Genomic DNA, 20,727 nt, shown 5'->3' with positions numbered 1-20,727 from the left:
TAGAATTTAATTACTTTTATATATTATTTTACATTTGTCTTTTTAATTTAGTTTAGAATTCCTTCTAATTTTATATCATTTTATTTAATTTTTTGGTGAGATTTTAGTTTCAATGTAATTTTTAGTTTGGTTTTAGTATTTTAGTTAAAACACTGAATGGTATCATTTGAAAATGTTTATTTAACATTTAACACTAACTTGATTAAAGTGATTGACTAAAGTGAAAAGTAAAGGTTTCAAGTTTTATATACTAACTTTCTAAATGTATAATAAATTGTGGCCATTTTTATTTCAGTTTTGTTTAGTTTGGGAGTTTTAGTTAGTTTAGTTGTTTTATTTTTATTTCAGATAATCATTTTTTTTTTTAAATTTAGGTTTAGTTCTCGCTAACAATAATAACACTGGTTTGTCTTCAGAATCTTACATTACTAATTTTCTCCGCCACTGAAACGACTTTGCTTTTCCGCTGACATCATCGAGCCCCCTTATGTTTTAGCCCCTCCCCCCAAACTGCCTTTTCATACAGAGATCCATCCAATCAATTCTCAAAGGAATTCTCATTGAATATCCTGTTTGACTTGGAATTCTGTCACATTATGGAAGTAAAATGAGTTTCAAACCTTGAATTGAAGTTCTTCACCTTTTAATAGTTCAGAACACATGTAGGAAGTTTTAAAGTGCCTGTGTATTTGGCACATGGAGCACGTGTGTGGGTGAGTGTGTATCAGATTTCTGCTGGCACACATACCTCACATACCCGGTATACTTTCTCTGTCACTATTAAACACACTCGCACACACACATTCAAGCATGCTGTGTTTTCCCTGAGCGTGATACTGTTAAAGAAACACACATAAATGTGCACTATGCTCCAACAGCTGTCTATCTGTTTGTATTTTCTGAAGGCTGGGCAACCTTCAATACAGATGTATTTTCAGAGGCAAGCCAGAAGACGACAGGACAGATACCAGCTATCTGCATGCCGACAGACCAAATCCATAAAGTCTGGTCACTTCTAGTCCTGCCAAGCCAGACTTTTCACTGTCAAAGTTTGAAGCCAATTTGAAGCTTTTTCTGGCCAAGAACTGCCCGCTTAGACAGGAAGAGTCTGTGTATATTTCATTGACATATTAAGCTATTGAGTTTTCATGCTCACCAAGGCAAGGAAAAAGTAATAGTGTGAAATATTATTACAATTTAACAATTTAAACAGTTTTCTGTTTGAATGTATTTTAAAATGCAATTAATTCCTGTGATGCAAAGTTGAACTCCAGTCTTCAGTGTCACATGATCCTTCAGAAATCATTCTAGTATGCTGATTTACTGCTCAAGAAACATTTCTGATTATTATCAATGTTGAAAACAGCTGTGGTTAATATGATGCTGAAAATTCAGTTTTGCATCACAGGAATAAATTACATTTTAAAATATATTCAAATAGAAAACACTTTTTTAAAATTGTAATAATATTTCACAATATTACTGTTTGATGAAATAAATGCAGCCTTGGTGAGCAGAAGAGACTTCAACATTTTTTATTATTCTAAACTTTTGACCGGCAGTGTGTAATATCACGCCATGACCCACAACATCTTCATAGTTTCATTTCTGAGTTTCATTACCTGTGAAAATCTAAGTTTTAAGATACTCAGAGATGAAGTCGGAACTTGTCTTATGTAACGTAATAAAAAGTATCATTAGGCTGGAATACAAAATGGATAAAAGCTGGAATTTCAACAATGAGTGAAGTGTGTTTGAGTAGCACAAATCGGTCTGGGGATTGGGTTTTTGGAGGTGTGTGGGAATGAAAGTGCATTGTTGATGCAATTTCACAATGTTTGCGTGTTTCTTTGAGCCGAATTATAGCTGGTAATCAGCTTAATAACAAAAACGGCATCAAGCAAAGTTAATCTCCCAGTGCATGATGGGTAATCGGCCACATTCCACAGTGGCTTATAGTTGAAACTCATTTCTTTCCCTTCATCTCAACTCTTTAGACTATTTGTTGATCTGTCCGTGTAATTGTAGCTATTTTTTAGTTTCTCATAATATTTTCTCAGGCTGCACTGTTTTTGTGTGTTACGCTCATGATGATGCATGAAGAGCTGTATGATTTCTTAAACAGACGGCGGTCGGTGGGTTCGCTCCGCTGGTTCCTGGAGGAACCGGACTCTCCGACCCCGTTGCAGGAGTACCTGCAGAAGCTACTGGAGATGAAGATGCTCAGTAGTGTGAGTAGTCATAGGGACTGCATCCCTCAACGACTAGACTGGACATACAATTACTATAGTTTACAATTAAATGACTCTTTGGAATAGTTGATTCTGATAGGTCAAATGTGGCATTCTGTGTTAAAATATTTTGTATGTTGGCTTCAAAACTATATTATTAATCATTGTCCTAGGATACTGATTTCTTAGTGTTATGTCTATCATATCACTCCACCATTTTGAAATCAAATATTGAATTAGTATTATTTATTTGGTAAGTAGCTGTGCAGTAAAGTCCAGTCGGGTTTATGTCGGAGTCCTGGGAGTGGATTCATGAAACAGTTTTAAGAATTAAATTCCTCATACTTTTTGATTTCCTATTAATTTTAAGCTTAAGAAAAATATTTTGTGTCTTTAAATAAAATTGATTCATATTGAGTTATTATGAGGATACAATAAAACTTTAACGATCTAAGCGCATGGTCTAAAGTGCACGGCGCTGGTGCACTCAGGGCGTGTCCGAATCCACTTTTGTTAGTTTAACGATGGGAAAAAAGTCGGCGTGCCCAGGCGCATGGTCTAAATGGGTTGTCCCTATTCTCTTAATGAGTAATGGGTGTTTTTTGGGTGTAACGTGCAATAAACCAATCAGAGTCTCATCTCCCATCCCCTTCAAAAGCCAGTTGCGCTTGCGCCATGGCAGGTTCACTATTTACATGGCGGAATGTAATTTTTCATTTTTAAAAATGTTTTTGTGCAGCTGCGCGTCCCTGTGTGTGTAATAAGCAAAGTGTACGCGCCATCCGCCTATAGGCGCATATTACTAACTGCGCTCTATAAATAACAAAGAAAAAATATTGCACCAAACTTTAGACTAGGTTTGAGTTGGTCAGTGGCGCAGTCTATTTTCAGTTCCTCAAAATAGCAACGCGCCAACAATGCACCTGAACCATAGACTGTATAAAAACATGGACGTAGTGTCCGTGACGTCACCCGTAGATTTCCGAACAGCAAAAGTGGGCGGAGCCGGCCGTCGCCATCTTGGCAGCGCTTCACCGCGCGTCACTCCCGGATAATCGAAAATGGGCAAAGAGGCGGGAGCAGGTTGCTGAAGCCACGCCCACCTAGCTCGACGGTGGTGACAGCAGCGACAATCCACCTGTCACTCAAGCCACGCCCTTAATTATGCAGAACTTTAAGGCTTCATATAATTTAAACGGATGAGTTATAAAAAAATTCACCCCCCTCACAGTTGTCATGAAGGGCAAAATTAGCTATATAGACCAAAATCATTTTTTGAACCAGGATGTAAACATGTTTTTTTCTGCTGTAAATTTGGGCATTTTAACATGGGGAGTCTATGGGATTGATTCCCTTTTGCAGCCAGCCTCTAGCGGCCAGTTGATGAATTACAGTTTAAGTCACTTCCGTGTTGGCTTCACGAGAGAGAGCGGGAGGTTGCCGCTTGGCCTGAACACACCTCTTTTTTAGACCAGCACGCCCATGAGCGCACAAATGGGCACGAATGCATTTGCTATTTAAACAACAAGGCGCAGGACGGGAAAAGGAGAACTGTGTGGGGCTGAAACTAGCAAAAACACTTGCGCCGCGCCTTGTGCCGCATTGCTCTGGGTGTATGATAGGGCCCATAATAGGCATTTTCAAAATGATAGAATAAATGATCTGTGGGGTATTTTGAGCTAAAACTTCACAGTTACATTCTGGGGACTCCTGAGACTTAAATTACATATTGTAAAAAGGGGCATAATATGTCACCTTTAAAGTCACATAAGTTTGTAACTCTATGATATTAGCTAATGGAAAGGTTTCACTGGTTTGTGTAGGTTTTTCTAGTACCAAAATTGACACATAAGCTTCAATGAAGGATTAATTGACAATGACTAATTAATTATTAATCAGTGAATTTGATTCTGATAGATCGGTGTGGATGAATTGTGATCTTAGTGAACTTCATCACTGTTCTTGGAGGCTAGTTACCAGGGTGGTTTGTCTTGTGTCAGCTTGGACTCTTGAGTTTCCAGCACACATTAGCAAAGCTAGAAAGTGAGTTTGTGTTGCTGAGATCACACAGAATGAACATGAGAGTATGTGTGTGTCATCCTTCCAGTCAAAGTGACTCAAATTCCAGCTGTCACTTGTGGGTGGGACTTTGAATGTGACAGACAGATGGTACTCCACCCAAAACCACTTCATTTACTGTTTTTGAGAACTGAAGCTTCTGCATCAGGAAATGCGTAAAAATGCAAATCACTTTCATGCTGTTCTCTCTCTATCTCTCTGAATACAGTTAGAGAAACCCTAGCAACCAAAAAGCACAGCAGAGAAACACTCTAGCAACCATATAGTAACATACTAAAATCACTGTCTTACAGCAACTGCATAGCAACACACTATCAAGCACTCAGATCACCCCAGCAACCGCATAGCAACGCGCTATCAAGCACTCAGATCACCCCAGTAGTGCAATATCCACTATTCATATTGCCCGCCCCTAGCAACCTCATAGCAACACTTAATCGAAAATGGGCAAAGAGGCGGGAGCAGGTTGCTGAAGCCACGCCCACCTAGCTCGACGGTGGTGACAGCAGCGACAATCCACCTGTCACTCAAGCCACGCCCTTAATTATGCAGAACTTTAAGGCTTCATATAATTTAAACGGATGAGTTATAAAAAAATTCACCCCCCTCACAGTTGTCATGAAGGGCAAAATTAGCTATATAGACCAAAATCATTTTTTGAACCAGGATGTAAACATGTTTTTTTCTGCTGTAAATTTGGGCATTTTAACATGGGGAGTCTATGGGATTGATTCCCTTTTGCAGCCAGCCTCTAGCGGCCAGTTGATGAATTACAGTTTAAGTCACTTCCGTGTTGGCTTCACGAGAGAGAGCGGGAGGTTGCCGCTTGGCCTGAACACACCTCTTTTTTAGACCAGCACGCCCATGAGCGCACAAATGGGCACGAATGCATTTGCTATTTAAACAACAAGGCGCAGGACGGGAAAAGGAGAACTGTGTGGGGCTGAAACTAGCAAAAACACTTGCGCCGCGCCTTGTGCCGCATTGCTCTGGGTGTATGATAGGGCCCATAATAGGCATTTTCAAAATGATAGAATAAATGATCTGTGGGGTATTTTGAGCTAAAACTTCACAGTTACATTCTGGGGACTCCTGAGACTTAAATTACATATTGTAAAAAGGGGCATAATATGTCACCTTTAAAGTCACATAAGTTTGTAACTCTATGATATTAGCTAATGGAAAGGTTTCACTGGTTTGTGTAGGTTTTTCTAGTACCAAAATTGACACATAAGCTTCAATGAAGGATTAATTGACAATGACTAATTAATTATTAATCAGTGAATTTGATTCTGATAGATCGGTGTGGATGAATTGTGATCTTAGTGAACTTCATCACTGTTCTTGGAGGCTAGTTACCAGGGTGGTTTGTCTTGTGTCAGCTTGGACTCTTGAGTTTCCAGCACACATTAGCAAAGCTAGAAAGTGAGTTTGTGTTGCTGAGATCACACAGAATGAACATGAGAGTATGTGTGTGTCATCCTTCCAGTCAAAGTGACTCAAATTCCAGCTGTCACTTGTGGGTGGGACTTTGAATGTGACAGACAGATGGTACTCCACCCAAAACCACTTCATTTACTGTTTTTGAGAACTGAAGCTTCTGCATCAGGAAATGCGTAAAAATGCAAATCACTTTCATGCTGTTCTCTCTCTATCTCTCTGAATACAGTTAGAGAAACCCTAGCAACCAAAAAGCACAGCAGAGAAACACTCTAGCAACCATATAGTAACATACTAAAATCACTGTCTTACAGCAACTGCATAGCAACACACTATCAAGCACTCAGATCACCCCAGCAACCGCATAGCAACGCGCTATCAAGCACTCAGATCACCCCAGCAACCGCATAGCAACGCGCTATCAAGCACTCAGATCACCCCAGTAGTGCAATATCCACTATTCATATTGCCCGCCCCTAGCAACCTCATAGCAACACTCAGAATACCCATTGCAACTGCTCAGAACTACTTGGCAACAAGTGGTAGCTTTAGAAGTCTAAAAGCCCCCCGTTTTTTGTGCATTTGTGTGCATTTATGAACATCTGAGACCTTCTCTCAGTAGTGGAAAGGGATTTTTATGTTAGCATTTGAGACTTATGATTCTAGCAGTGTTTATGGAGCGGTTGTGGTGATGTTCTCTTGGGCGTTTTAAATCGATGGGCTATTTCAGAGCAGTGTACTTGTTATGATGCCCTACTGTGTGTAGAGAAGACGTTTAAGTTCATGTTGGATGTTTTCATGTCACAAAGACAAATGTTGGTGATAGGACCATCCAAGTGTGTGTGACCCTTCTGTGTATCATGACCAAGAGGTTACAGTAGCTCTGTTCTGCCTTTTTTTCAAGCACAAAGACCCTGTGTGAAAGACCAATGGACTGGCTTTCGCACAAACACACACAATCTCACACACAAACACAAACACACATAGAAACACACAAATTGCTCAACATCTCACACAAATATTTCTCTCTGAATGCAAACCGCCTACAAGTGCCAGCCACAATGAACAGAGGCTATTGAACGAAGAGAGAGACGCTTCTATTTTCTACAATTAGCATAACTTCAAAACATCTCATGACGATTGAAAACCCTACCAAGCACACTCATAATGCACAATAGCTGTTTACAAGCACTAATTTTCCAATTCCAATTTCAGATTCTGAATGTTCTGCTTATATGAATGAATCCTATTTTTGAAATCCGATTCACATATTTGTTTACACGTGCAGTTCTTGTATTTCGAGCAAAACTTATGTGCGATGACTTCACTGTGAGTATAACACTGTCATTTTTGCATTTGATGACCTAAAAACGATGATCTAACGATGAAAATGATCTAAAAACAGCTGTCAGAAGTGTTTTTTTTAGTAAATATTTAGTACATATTCAGCTACTAATTACTGACAATTAACCACTTAGATCATTCCAGCAACCATATAGCAACACATCATCAACCACTCAGATTACCCCAGCAACCGCATAGCAACGCACTATCAACCCCTTAATCATCCCAGCAACCGCATAGCAACGCACTATCAACCCCTTAATCACCCCAGAAATCATATAGCAATGCACTATCAACATTCAGATCACCCCAGCAACCGCATAGCAACGCACTATCAACGATTTCATCCTAGCGACTGCATGGCAACATGCTATACACCGCATAGCAATTTATTCACAATGAACAGTTTGTAAGACGGAAGTAAACATGCATACGTTCATGAAGTAAATTGTATGTAAACATAAGTGCAGAACATATTTTTCAATCCGAATGAGAAAATAGTTGATTTTCACAAATAGTTGGGTTCCTATTGACCAGCCCTTCCAATACAATCAAAATTTAATTTGGATCAAGCTCAATAGGATGGATTGAGGTGTTTACATTCAGCTTTTCATTCTGATTGAGCCATCAAACAGATTATTCGGTTGCATGTAAACGTGTGTGTGCTGAAACTGTCAAGCCTAATTGGACTTTTTGGTTTGTTGCATGCAAAAACGAAAACCATGTTAACCATGTTGGTATGGTTAGATTAATGTTGTGAACCAGCCTTTGATAATGTGTATGATGCTGTTCACTTTCTGTTCCCTCCAATCAGTTTTTACAGTTATTTGTTTACTTGTGTGACTCAGACTTTGTATATGAGTGTTTTTTTGGGGGGGAATTTCATGTTGATGGTGTTTCATGGTGTTTTTCGGTTTCATGGTGTCAACTGATGAACAGAAACAGAACCCTTGATGTGTGAGTGTGTTTGGAGTTTTGGGAACTTTCCTTTAGTTGGTAATTAAATAAAAAGCTCACAACAAAGACTTTTAGACATTTTTTGGTTGATTGACAGTACAGAGGGTACACAAGTAACTCTCTACTGCTTAGTGATGTTACGTTCGTGAACAAATCGTTCTTTTTGAACGAATCTTTTAGGTGAACGAATCGTTCTCGTTCACGTAATCCATTGACTCATATTTCTCGTTCACTGAAATTCCTCCCTCCATAGCAGCGCGGCACTATTAGCAGCGCATGCGCAGCTTGTTGAACCGGGTAGCTCTGAACTGTTTCATCCTGTCAAAGAATGACTAAATCTCGAGCCAATAGCCTTCGAGTATGAGATGTGACGGAGCATGTGATTAGTTGAATGTAGTGAACGAATACGCCCTTCACTGAACGAGTTTCATTTGAGTCTGAACGAGATCGAGAGATCTTCTCGTTCGTGAACGAGTTGAATGAACTGGTGCATATCTAGCATGTCAATCTCGATCAGCAATCAGCAGAAGGCGGATGCAAAGTGCAGTTATAGGTACTGTGCACATACGCTTGTTTATATATTCATATTTAGCATACAGAACATAACGCCACGTTTAATCCCCGATTTATGAATGTGTAAATGTCTGACCAAACAAATAAGATGTTTATGTAAAAATGTAAAACCTTGTGCTTTGGTCATCTGAACAACTTATTTAGACTTTATTTATTTAATGAGTAGATTATGCACACATTTTAATAAAGCCAAATCAGTTTTTTGTAACAAGTTAATACGTTTGTTGACTTAAAGGGGTCATATGATGCTGCTAAAAAGAGCATTATTTTGTGTATTTGGTGTAATGAAATGTGTTTATGCGGTTTAAAGTTCAAAAAACACATTATTTTCCACATACTGTACATTATTGTTTCTCCTCTATGCCCCGCCTTTTTGAAACGCATCGATTTTTACAAAGCTCATCGTTCTGAAGAGCAAGGTGTGCTGTGATTGGCCAGCTATCCAATGCGTTGTGATTGGCCGAATACCTCAAGCGTGAGACGGAAATGTTATGATGATGAATCATCAGTGGCAACGAAAAACACAGCGGCCTAGCGTGAGGGGAAGCCCCGGCTTAGCGTGCGCTAAGGCCAGGATAGAGTGAGCTGAGGCGGGCTGGACTCCGCTTTGTCCACGGTGAAAGTTGATGTATTCCCTAAGCGACCAGCACGGATCAGCTCTAGGCATGACGAAGCGGATATCGTCCTCTTTTGGAAGACCAAACAAAGTAGTTTCGCTTTCACAACGAAGCACACAGCGTCTTCAGGACATGGCTGCAGCGTCAACAATACTACAGTGAGAATAAAAGTTACACCTTCTTTCTTTGTGTGAACATTTGGGCGGCGTTATACAAATCTTCCCAGATCGTGACGTAGGTATGTGGGGGCGTGTTAGAATGAGCCGTTTTAGGTAGGTGTGGTTAACTCTTAACTTTTATAAAGAATATCTCTTTGGTTTTGAGACTTTAGTCTTTGCAACTTTACAGATCTTCTTTATGCACCAAGAGCTTGTAACACTCCAAAGAGAAAGGAACAATTGAAATCGTGTCATATGACCCCTTTAAGACATAACACATAAGACTTTTTCGCCACCTGTTGGCGTATTTATGTAATATGAAGAAAGGGTCACTGAACGAATCAGTGAACGAATCTGAACGAATCATTTTGGTGAACGAACTGAAAACTCACATAGACCTACATTTCCTGTTTCCTAATGAGCAGAAAATGGTTGACTTCCATTTTATTATTTTATTTTAACTTCCTAAATTATCATATTATATGTACCCTGTACTATTTATTTTATTTCGTAGAAATTAGCATCATATGTATTTATTTATTTTTTTAACTTTCTAGAGGTATAGGTATTCTTCACTATTTATTTATTTATCTATAACTTTCTTGAAATGTCCATTATTATTATTATTATTATTTTTTACTTCCTAGAAGTGACCATCATGTGCCCCTCACTATTTATACAAAAAGTGTTGGCCTATTTACTCATTTCAAAGTGACACCACACAGACCACTACGACATTTTATTCTCCAAAATAATTAAATAAATAAAAAAATGTAAATGTAATAAACTTTGTCTGCAATGGTCTTGTGCATGTTTGGCCAATTTTAGAAGAAATACTGACTTGGGATCAGATGACCCTGTTCTTATTACCCATATTGCACCTGAGACAAAGCAGCAGACTGATCTGAGGTCTGTAGTTTGGGCTTATAATTTCAGCTCCAGATGTGTAAGGTTTGCATTCTTGTTTAGTTTAGTCTCATCAGTGATATATTTAGCATTTCTTCTCTCTCTCTCTCTCTCTATGTTATTTGTGGAAATGAGTGGAGTTCTTCATTAGTGTAGCGGTTAATTGGCCCGTCCCAAAGTACCAAAGCAGAAGCCTGATAAAGCTGGTCTCTCTGGCTAAATTAAGGCCAGATTTCACAATGATGGAGACTGAATCATGTTGTGTGGATGTTGAGAGTTTGTTGAGTTCATAGCAGGAAGCTAAATTAAAAACACATTTACTGATTTCAGAAATGTCAGAAAATCTCTTACAAAAATGTACAGTTTCCACCAGAATACCTTACTACAGTAATAGTTTCTACTGTAAAACCAAATTAAATTCACATAAAGTCTACTCAAAACAGTGTGAAAAGCATTAAGAATCTTTTTGTCACTTTAATTTCAGTATTTTCTGTAAATGGTTTCTAGGGCATTGATAAGTGGGTGTTCTGGGTGGTTGTTAGGTTAGGTTGTGATTGATTACTGTGTTTTTTTTCTGGATGCAGTTGCTAGGGCATTCTAAGGGTTGCTATGCAGTTGCTAGGGCATTTTGGGTGGTTGCTATGCAGATGCTAGATTTTAGGAGCTGCATAGCATTAGCAGTCACCCAGAACACCCTAGCAACTGTATAGCAAACCTAGCAACTGTATAGCAAAACTGATTACTGTTTTTTTTCTGGATGGTTGCTATGTATTTGCTAGGGTGTTCTGGGTGGTTGCTTGGGCATTGATAGGTGCTTACTAGAGTGATCAGGGTGTTTCCTATGTGGTTGCTAGGGCATTCTAGGTGATTGCTATGCAGTTGCTAGGGCATTCTGAGGGGTTGATATGCAGTTACTAGGGCTTTTTGGGTGGCTTCCATAGCAACCACCTGCATAGCAACCACCCAGAAAGGGTGATTACTGGTTTTTCATGGTAGTTGCTATGCAGTTGCTAGGGTGGGGTTAGTTGCTTGGGTATTGGTAGGTGCTTACTAGAGTGTTCTGGGTAAAACATTCGTCACCGAAATGCCGGGAACAAACAAACAAACTGCATCATTGTTCCCTTAACGCTGGGTTCTTTGGGAAGCTGAACAAGGTTATCTTTCCCTCACAACCAAAAACACACTTCTTTGGTGACATTGTTAATTTTGTGGTCTAAAAACAAAATGGCAAATCCTTCTCGAGCAAGTCCTGTGCAGCGCTGCCGAAGACTTCCATAACCCGAATGAAGCAAGTTGATGGGCTGCTCTTGCTCTCGCTCTGGTTGATGTGTGCGCGCTCTCTTCTGGGAGAAGTGCCCATTAAAGGAGTTCCACACTTCATGACGTCATGAAGAGCCATAAAAAAAACTTTCCGAAACTTATACGAACCCTGAAAAAGTGTATTTGGCACAGAAATACTCTATCATATGTCCAACCCGTTTTTTGAAACTTTGGCTATGTTTAGCATCCAACTCTTTAACAGTGTAAATAAGTCAGAATGCATGAAATAGCATTAGACCTCCCCTTTAAGTGTAATACTTGTGCAATAGTGATGGTTGTCAGCTCTCCTATGTTTACAGACAGGATCTCAGTGTCTGACTTGTTCTCTGCTCTTCAGAGTCTTTGGATTTAATGAGTTCATGAGAGATGAGTGAACTCTAGGATTTCTGGGTGTCCCATCAGAGCACACAGTGCCTATTTATAGAGAGAGAGAGGTGGCGTGTGTGCATGTGTTTCTGGATGATGGAATATGTGTCGTACAGCTATTCCCATGCTCATGATTTTGTGCAGTTGTGTGTGTTTTATTTCAGGCTGAATTACAGCATTCTGCCATGATCACAAGAATAATTATTATGAAAAATTGTTGTTTCTTCCATATATATAGACTAGAGTATGACCTCATTTTTGATTCAGAATCTATGATGACATTATCACATTGATCATAGTAGTGCATTTCTGTTTTTAAAGGAATAGTGCACCTTAGGGGCCGTTTACATGACACAGTTTTTATGTGTTTTGGCGGTACACTTACATGACAACAGCGTTTCAGGGGCCTAAAAAGGCAAACATTTGAAAATGGGTTTTAGATTGCAAGTTTTGGAAACGATGTTGTTGTCATCTCCATTATCAAACTACAAAAGTGCAAATTTGTAAAAATGGTGAAGTCATGCACACACATATTATGTGTTTAGTCTATAGGAATGTGAATGTGACATCGCCAGCTACTGACCTGGCATGAATAATACAGCATTTTTAGTCATTTTTGCCACCACCCAAAACTGCATAGCAGCCATTCAGAAAAAAAACCCAGTAATCAAAGTTTCTGGGTGGTTGCTATGCAGTTGTTAGGGCATTCTGATGGGTTGTTATGCAGTTACTAGGACATTCTGTGTGGTTGCTTTGCAGTTGTTGGGTGTTTGTTGCTAGTAGGAACTGCACGACAACCACCCAGAATACCTTAGCAACTGAATAGCCACTACCCAGAAAACCCAGTAAGCGCCCAGAAGACGCAAGCAACTTCCTGTATGGTTGCTATGCAGTTGCTAGGGTGTTCTGGGTGGTTGCTTGGACATTAATAGGTGTTTAGTAGACATTTCTGGTTGTTAGGGTATTCTGAGAGGTTGCTATGCAGTTCCTAGGGCATTCTGGGTTGTTTCTACGAAGGCGCTTACTGGGTTTTCTGGGTAGTGGCTATTAGGGCTGCACGATAAATCGCATGCGATATTTAATGCGCATCTTGTCAGTAAAGTTGGTTCTGTAATCAGCGGTAAATCTCCATCACGTGCGTGCTTTCAAATGGAGCAGCATTTACTACACAGAGCCATTGTTCACAGACAAGCTGCACAAAAAATGCGCAAAATATGATCGTGGTTTTGCGCAGCTTGTCAGTGAACAACGGCTCTGTGTAGTAAATGCTGCTCCATGTGAAAGCACACACGTGATGGAGATTTACCGCTGATTACAGAACCGGCTTTATTGACAAGATGTGCATTAAATATCGCATGCGATTTATCGTGCAGCCCTAGTGGCTATGCAGTTGTTACTAGGAACTGCAAGGCAACCTCCAAGAACACCCTACCAATGGCATAGCGACCACGAAAGAAAGGGTGATTACTGTTTTTTCTTGGTAGTTGCTATGCAGTTGGCTTCTTGTAATCACTTAGTAGTCCATATGACTGCAATATATTCCAAGTCATGAGTATGTAAATAATAACTAACCTTTTAGGTATGTGCACGCATGAAAGTGTGCTTGTGTTTGTTTGTATTATGGATAAAAGTCACCAGGAGGGTTTTAAATATCAGACGTCTTTTAAATTCCTTTCTTTCTCTCTCTCACTCTGAGTCATTCTTTCCATTTTTCCCTCCAGTTGCTCAGTCACCACCTGGCAGAGTTTTGAATTTTACATGCATGCAGCTCAGACGCCTACAGCCGAGCATGCATGTGTGCTCAGTCTCCGCTCGATCCCTCGTTTCCATCCAGTAAACGAGTTCACAGCGGATGCAGGTGCTTTGCAATCTGTTCAGGGTCAGCTGGTGGCCCTTCGTGACCCTCATTAATCCACGCCAACTCGCTGTCACCACTCTAGAGAGTACAGCGGATATAATGACTCCATCACCTCTACCCCCTAACAGAGAACGTTACAATGTAAACATTGTGAAAATGTTATGAACAAACATTCCATATCATGTTAATAGTATTTAATAAATGTTCTCACAGTGTTTGGAGGAAACAGTCCTGGTGCAGCATTGTTTGAATGTCCGTTGGAGCCGAAATTTGCTAATTGGGCCTAATTCATGAAACTTCTTTGAAAATAATTTGAAGTATTATTGTCATTCATATGTGATCTTAAATTGTTTCTTTTTAAATTGTTAATTGTAATTTGACGCAACAGGTTATGTAGGAATGGATTTATGAACTATAAGGATAGTTTTACACATTTGCGTTTAAATAAGTCCCAGTATTTTGAGGGGAACATTAAGAATGTCCTTGTAAAAGTGGAAAGATTTATTGCCATAATAATTGCTCCTAATATTCTTTTAGGATGATACAACCAGTGTTGGGTAGTAACTGACTAAATGTAATCTGGATTACATAATCAGATTACAAAAATTTAAGTACTTAAAATTAGACTGTATTACATTTTAAAGTGCTCATAATCATATTACAGTTACTTTTTGTAGATTACATGATTACATATTATTTACACAATTGCAGTTTTCCCTTTCTAAAAAAATCCTACTGCTTATATGCTTTTGGAAGGTCTTCCAGTTTTATGGACCTGCACACACCAGCCACTAGTCAGGTGACTATAATTACACAGAAAGTGGAAAGACCACAATTAGTTCAATTTGACATTTTAATTAAATTAATTATTAGCTTTTCATGACCTCACGAACCCCAGTATGGGAAACCTTCCCATAGGAAAGAAAAATCAAAAGTGAGATCTCTTTAACATCTCAAATATTTCTCCTAGACAGAAATTAGGTTACTTTAAGATCGAATGGAGATTTTTGCTTGAGTCTCCTGCTTCTCAAACTTGTCTCCTGAGACAAAAACTCTAACAATCTCACAATGGTCTACTTTAAAGCTTTAAAAGAGATCTCAACAACATCACACACTGTGTTCAGATTTTTCTCTTTAGCTAAATAATCTGGGGGTTTCATTCTTTGCTGAAAGGCACATAAATGGCTTATGACTCAGTCTTGATTATTAATACATATATGGAAGAAAGGTTTGAGCTCATATTGAGGCATTTGACTTGGTGTACACTTTGTAAAGTTATTGTGATCACTTCTGAAATTTAGAGGAGACAAATGTGAGAGCTCACGAGTCTTTAGTGTAGGAGAAAAATCTGAACACAGTGTGTGATGATGTTGAGATCTCTTCTAAAGCTTTAAAAGAGACAAATGTGAGAGATCCAGAGTCTAGCTAAGGAGAAATACCTGAACACAGTGTGTGATGTTGTTGAGATCTCTTCTAAAGCTTTAAAGAAGACCATTGTGAGAGAGTTCAGAGTTTTTGTCTCAGGAGACAAGTTTGAGACGCAGGAGACTCAAGCAAAAGTTTCCATTCAATCTTAAGGTAACTTCATTTATGTCTAGGAGAAATATTTGAAATGGTAAAAAGATCTCTTTTTTTATTTTATTTTTCTTCCCTCTGGTTAGCTTCAATGTCATTTATCTACACAATTTCAATCAAAGACAATACATGCATTGTCATATTTGAAGTTGTTTTATGTAGACAGTGTTTTATTGCACAGTGATTTAACAGAGGAAGCCATAACCTATATTTACAGACATGCAAAAATGGGCTGTATAAGACAAAATTGTAATACTAAACAAAGCAAAAAAAACCCTGGTGCACTAGTGTTACATTTGTTAAAAAAAGGTATTGCTCTTATACTAAATATCTTGCACTTGTAAGTCCTTTCTAGTGTGTTTAGAAAATGTGGTGTATGCAATGCTGGACATTGAAGATAAATTTAAACATTTAAACTAGTAATATTAGTAATAGTAATATTGATATTCTGAAATGTTTAATGCTATTTAAATGATAGTTTTAGTATTTACAATATTAGTAAAAGTTTAACGTTTCTCCTAAAATAAAACTGAAGACGTTTTAAGACAAAGCTGATATCTCAATGAGACATATAAGAGAATCACCCCTTAGGATCCTGAGCGTAGAACCATAGCCTTGCGGGCAGCACATCAATATGAAGGCACAACTGCACCTTAGACAACATGGGTTTGAATCCCAGCTAAAGGTTCTTTCCTGCTTCTGTTCAATTCTCACCTGTCCAGTTGTTTCCTGTCTCTACTCCTACTGTCCTGACCATTAAAGGTGAAAAACCCCATTGCAATAAAAAAAGCAACCTCTGAGCAGTAAAACATTTTAATAATGGAGTCTTGCAAGAGATTACAGCAAGACAATAAAGAGATCTCTCATGTTTCTCACACGTTTCTCTCCCATTGTCATTTTGGATTCCTTTCTTTCAGAACTTTCTCATGTCTCAGTTGTGTCTACTTTTATTTCTTCTTAGGATTTTTAGGAGAAACATCTGAGACACTGTTGAGACTAAAATGAGAAATACATGAGAATCACAACTAAGTCGCAAGAGCAACCACTGAGCAATAAAATATTCCTATAATGGAGTCTTGATCTCCTAAGGAATTTTAGGAGTAATATCTGAAATGCTGTTGATACTAAAATGAGAGATATATGAGAATCTCATCTCATCTAAGTCTCCTGAGCTTAGGAAAAGCAACCACTGAGCAATACATTTTTCCTATGGGTTGACCTTAATGCACTTTTTGATGCTGATGATAAAGAATGGAAAATATTTTCTTATGAGTTAGATCAAAAGTAATCTAAAAGTAATCCAAAAGTACTCAGAACACATTACTTATGTGTAATCCAACAGATTATGTTACTAACTACAATTTCCGTTATGTAATTTGTAATGGACTACAATTTGTAATAATTGTAAACTTACTATATTTTTAAACAGTATTTATATATTCAATAACCATTACAAGCTAACGTTCCCATAATATTAAATTGTTACAAATGACTTCATTATACTATGTTTGTTATGTAACTTTAACACAATCACATTGACAGATTAAGACTTACATTAAGAAACTAGGATTTTAACATTTGCACAACCAAACCAAAACATTTTAATGCTTAAAAACTTCAGAACCTAAATTGTAGGCGCCGAAACGCTTATGTTGTGAATCGCCTATTGTTGTTTTGTTCCTCATTTGTATGCCACTTTAAATAGAAAGTTCTGCTAAATGCCTGGATGTAAATATGAATGTAAATGCCTCATCAGGTAGTGTATTACTTGCTTGCGAGAGCTGTGCTGGATCTATCTGGTGCTCTTTGGTCGTCGCTAATGTCAGGCTTGAATAAAGAAATAGAACTACTGAACTGCTGTAAATCTGGTGCCCAGACGCTCATTGGATCAGCTCCAGATGTGGAGTCTGCTTTATGCTGGTTTGGGGGGTTTAATCTGTGGATAGAGACAGAATCTGGATTATAATCCACCATTATAACACTGGAATCAGCAATTGATACTGGCGGACGGACTGGTTTTGACCGGAGAATTGTGCTGGTTTAAACCGGGCAGGCAGTCTTGGTCCTGGTTTTGATTTTAGAACTGGTTTGGGCACAGTGGAGATGGGGGCCTCTTCATCATTCAAAGAACCATGGACTAAAATATTGTCGACTCAGAGGGTAAATGAATATGCTAATGCTTTTGTGTTGCATTACTGCACCAAAAAACGTATTATATAGAGTTTTAATAGTATTAACTTTTCATTTATAACACTATACTTTTACTTTTTATGGTTATTTTTCTAGGATGAGCCGCTTTTGTTGTAGTGTTCCTCATTTTTGAGTCACTTTGGATGCGAGTGTCTGCTAAATATATAACTGCACATGTAAATTGGATTATACCAACCCTAACCTTTATTTTAATGTTAAACCAACTGAGCCAAAAGTACATTCAGACTATTCTTATTAGTCCCTTTGTAAAGAAATGTTCCATATAGGACGTCCCTTCAAAGGTGACGTCAAGTTTTGATGTTTTTAATACTTTGTCGCCTCGAGAATAGCAAAATCTGTCCTTGTGAACAGCGACACAAAGCGTCTTTACTTCTGGTAGCGGTTTCAAACACGGGGACTTTGGCTTTCATAGAGCTAGTCTAGATTCCTCTTGCACTTGTTGCGCCTCATAAACATGTTTGCATTGCTGAAAATGTCAGACAGCCAAGCATCCGTTTGTCACATAATACACCATCTCACTGATAACAACCTCAAGATTGTATGCGAACATACAGCAGATTTTAAAATTGCCCTCTTTAAAACTTCAGCTGCTGGGTGTCTGCTGCTCTTCTAGTGTTTCTTGTGTGGACTAGAGACTGTGTTGTGTAAGAGGAGGCAATCTGTGTTTAAATGAGGCCGGCTAATCGTATTAGGTCATTTGAATTACCCAGATGCTGACAGGGGACTTTGGCACCGTATTCTTCCATTGGTAGTTTTACTAGCCTCACCAGAAATTAAAATTCAGTCATTGTTTACTCACCCTTGTGTCGTTCCAACTTAAATGCTGTTATTTTTTCCATGGAACACAAAAGTAGGAATTTTAAAAGATTTCCATGCGGTTCTTTACATATATTGATCATTTATAGGGACTGCAAAACAGAAAAACACAAATAAAGATATCATAAACGTAGTCCATATGTTTTGTGTTAATAATGTTTTGCATTAAATTGTTTACAAAATTTCAGTCTATTCCTCGCACATGTTACTTCAGAAGACATAGCATGCACGTTGTTTGGACTTTTTTACTGCATAGCTTTTGGTTTGTTCAGATTAAAACAATTCATATTGTTTTGGAACGACATGATGGTGAGTAACTAATGACCAAATTTTCATTTTCGTTGAACTGTACCTTTAAATAATAGACTGAAAGTTATAATGTGGAGTGCAGAAACCTAGACCATCACCCACATGTACATCCTGTGTCTGTGTGTGCACAAACACACAAGGTTTGAACGTTCATCCTGTCTGCTGGCTGAATGCATGCGGACAGTTTGCACGAACAGGAATTGAAGAGTAGCGTCTTCTTTCATAAGGACAATGTGAAATGGTCTTGTGCGTCTAACGCTCGTACAGATGGAGGGAGGGATTATCTGACTGAATTCTTCAGACTTCGAGATGGTTGAAGAGAAAATGGGGGGATGCTGGAGTCAAACGAAGGTGATCGAAGCGATACTACAGTACGATACCATTTACGTGTTGAACTTAGGGTAGATTCTGTCTAATGTGTCAAGTAAAGTTAATGATCTGATTGTATTGTGCACTGTAAAGATTTCAGCAAAGAAATGAAATTTCAGTCGTCGTTTACTCAACCTGATGTCATTCCAAATGCTGTTATTTTTTTTGACACAAAAGTAGGATGCAGTTCTTTTCATATAATGATCATTTATAGTGACCAAAAAAAGGAAATAAAGAAATCATTAAAGTAGTCCATACAATTTGTTTGGGGAGTGTTTAATAATAACACTTTTTTTTTTTTTGCATAAAAATGGTAAAAGTTTTTTACAAAATTTCATTCTGTTCCTCACTCATATTCATATCATATTACTTCAGAAGACATGGAACACAGTATGCAAATGCAAGTACTGTTATCAGGGGACATTTTAGGATTTTAGAGTTGCTGTATGGTTTTTAGAAATCTAAAAAGTTCTTCATTTCATTATAGGTTCGTAAGTGTTTTGATTTTTGGGTTTCGATCTTTGTAGAACTTAAAGGGATGAGTTTCTTTCTTCTGGAAAGAAAAAAATACTATGCAAGTCTGTGGAGACCAACAACTGTTTGGTTATCTAAATTCTTCAGAAAGTCTAATTGTGTTCAACAGAAGAAAGACATTCATACAACTTACAACAGGTTCTTTTATGACAGTTGATTTAAAATAAGTTTTGGCTCTATCTGGAACATTTATTATCCACAGTCATGTGATTTGAGTAATTTAGAGGGACATTAGCAAGAACTTACTGTTGTGTTTCATTATGTATAGCGTTTTTGGGGTTGTTTTTGTACAATTCAATTACATATGCTTCATAAGTTGTTGGTGCAGTATATAGGATTTCTTGCTTGTCAGATACCGATATTGGATCAGTTAAATGAACAAGTCTAAGTATTTTCTGTCATATTTTACCCAGCATGCAGCAGGCTCTTAAACTGAGCCCGTCACGTCTCAAATGTGTGATCGGTGTTAGCTGAGGTGTGACAATTGAGTGCATCTGCTAATAGGACTCATGTCTGTGGTGTGTTTGTGTGTTGTAAAGCCCTTTTTTCTGGAAATCATCTGGAAATGGAAAATTAAAACCCTACACACACCTCATCAAACCTGTATGCAATCATCAATAGATGACCACAACACAAGATATTAATAAAACTTTCAGGGCCAGTAACTCTAGCACTGCAAACTTAATGTGGGCACATGCATTTCTGAATGTGTTTTAAGTGGTTGGATCACAATTATTATTATTTTTTTTAGTATTTAAGTATCCTGGAAACATAAAATCACCTGTATTCACTTCCAGATTTAAGTTTTTAATAAAACTTGGACTGTTCACTTTATAGATCTGGTTCCTTGTGTTTTTCTGATAGGAAACCTTCAGAAACATCTTGAACTTGATGCAGTAGAGATCAAAGCTTTAATTTGTGAATTATGTATTTAATGATTTGTACAATGATTTGTGAGCCGATCTGTTTAGATTTTGACTTCAAAACCTGGCAAATTAAAAATTGGATATAAAACTGATACATGTAAACAGTTTTTTTTCAACCTCATACTGTATAGTTTGCAC

General features: G+C 38.1%; 1 protein-coding gene across 5 annotated transcripts in view; it reads left to right on the top strand.

Annotated features, from left to right (window-relative positions):
• Positions 1-2,048: 2,048 nt before the first annotated feature.
• fnbp1b (formin binding protein 1b) overlaps positions 2,049-20,727 on the top strand; it is a 60,799-nt gene continuing 42,120 nt past the window's right edge. For 2 of the 5 annotated variants that reach the window (XM_016271291.1, XM_016271288.1), the window contains exon 1: positions 2,050-2,231. In XM_016271291.1, coding sequence (XP_016126777.1) covers positions 2,088-2,231 — 144 coding nt within the window. In that variant the 5' untranslated portion in view covers positions 2,050-2,087. Of the gene's footprint in view, positions 2,232-20,727 lie in introns of all 5 variants that reach the window. The other 3 variants (XM_016271289.1, XM_016271292.1, XM_016271293.1) reach the window with 3 other exon arrangements.

Source organism: Sinocyclocheilus grahami, unplaced genomic scaffold (genome assembly GCF_001515645.1).
Source record: "Sinocyclocheilus grahami isolate Dianchi unplaced genomic scaffold, SAMN03320097.WGS_v1.1 scaffold61.1, whole genome shotgun sequence".
Lineage (NCBI taxonomy): Eukaryota > Metazoa > Chordata > Actinopteri > Cypriniformes > Cyprinidae > Sinocyclocheilus > Sinocyclocheilus grahami.
This window is presented reverse-complemented; position numbering and strand designations above follow the sequence as displayed.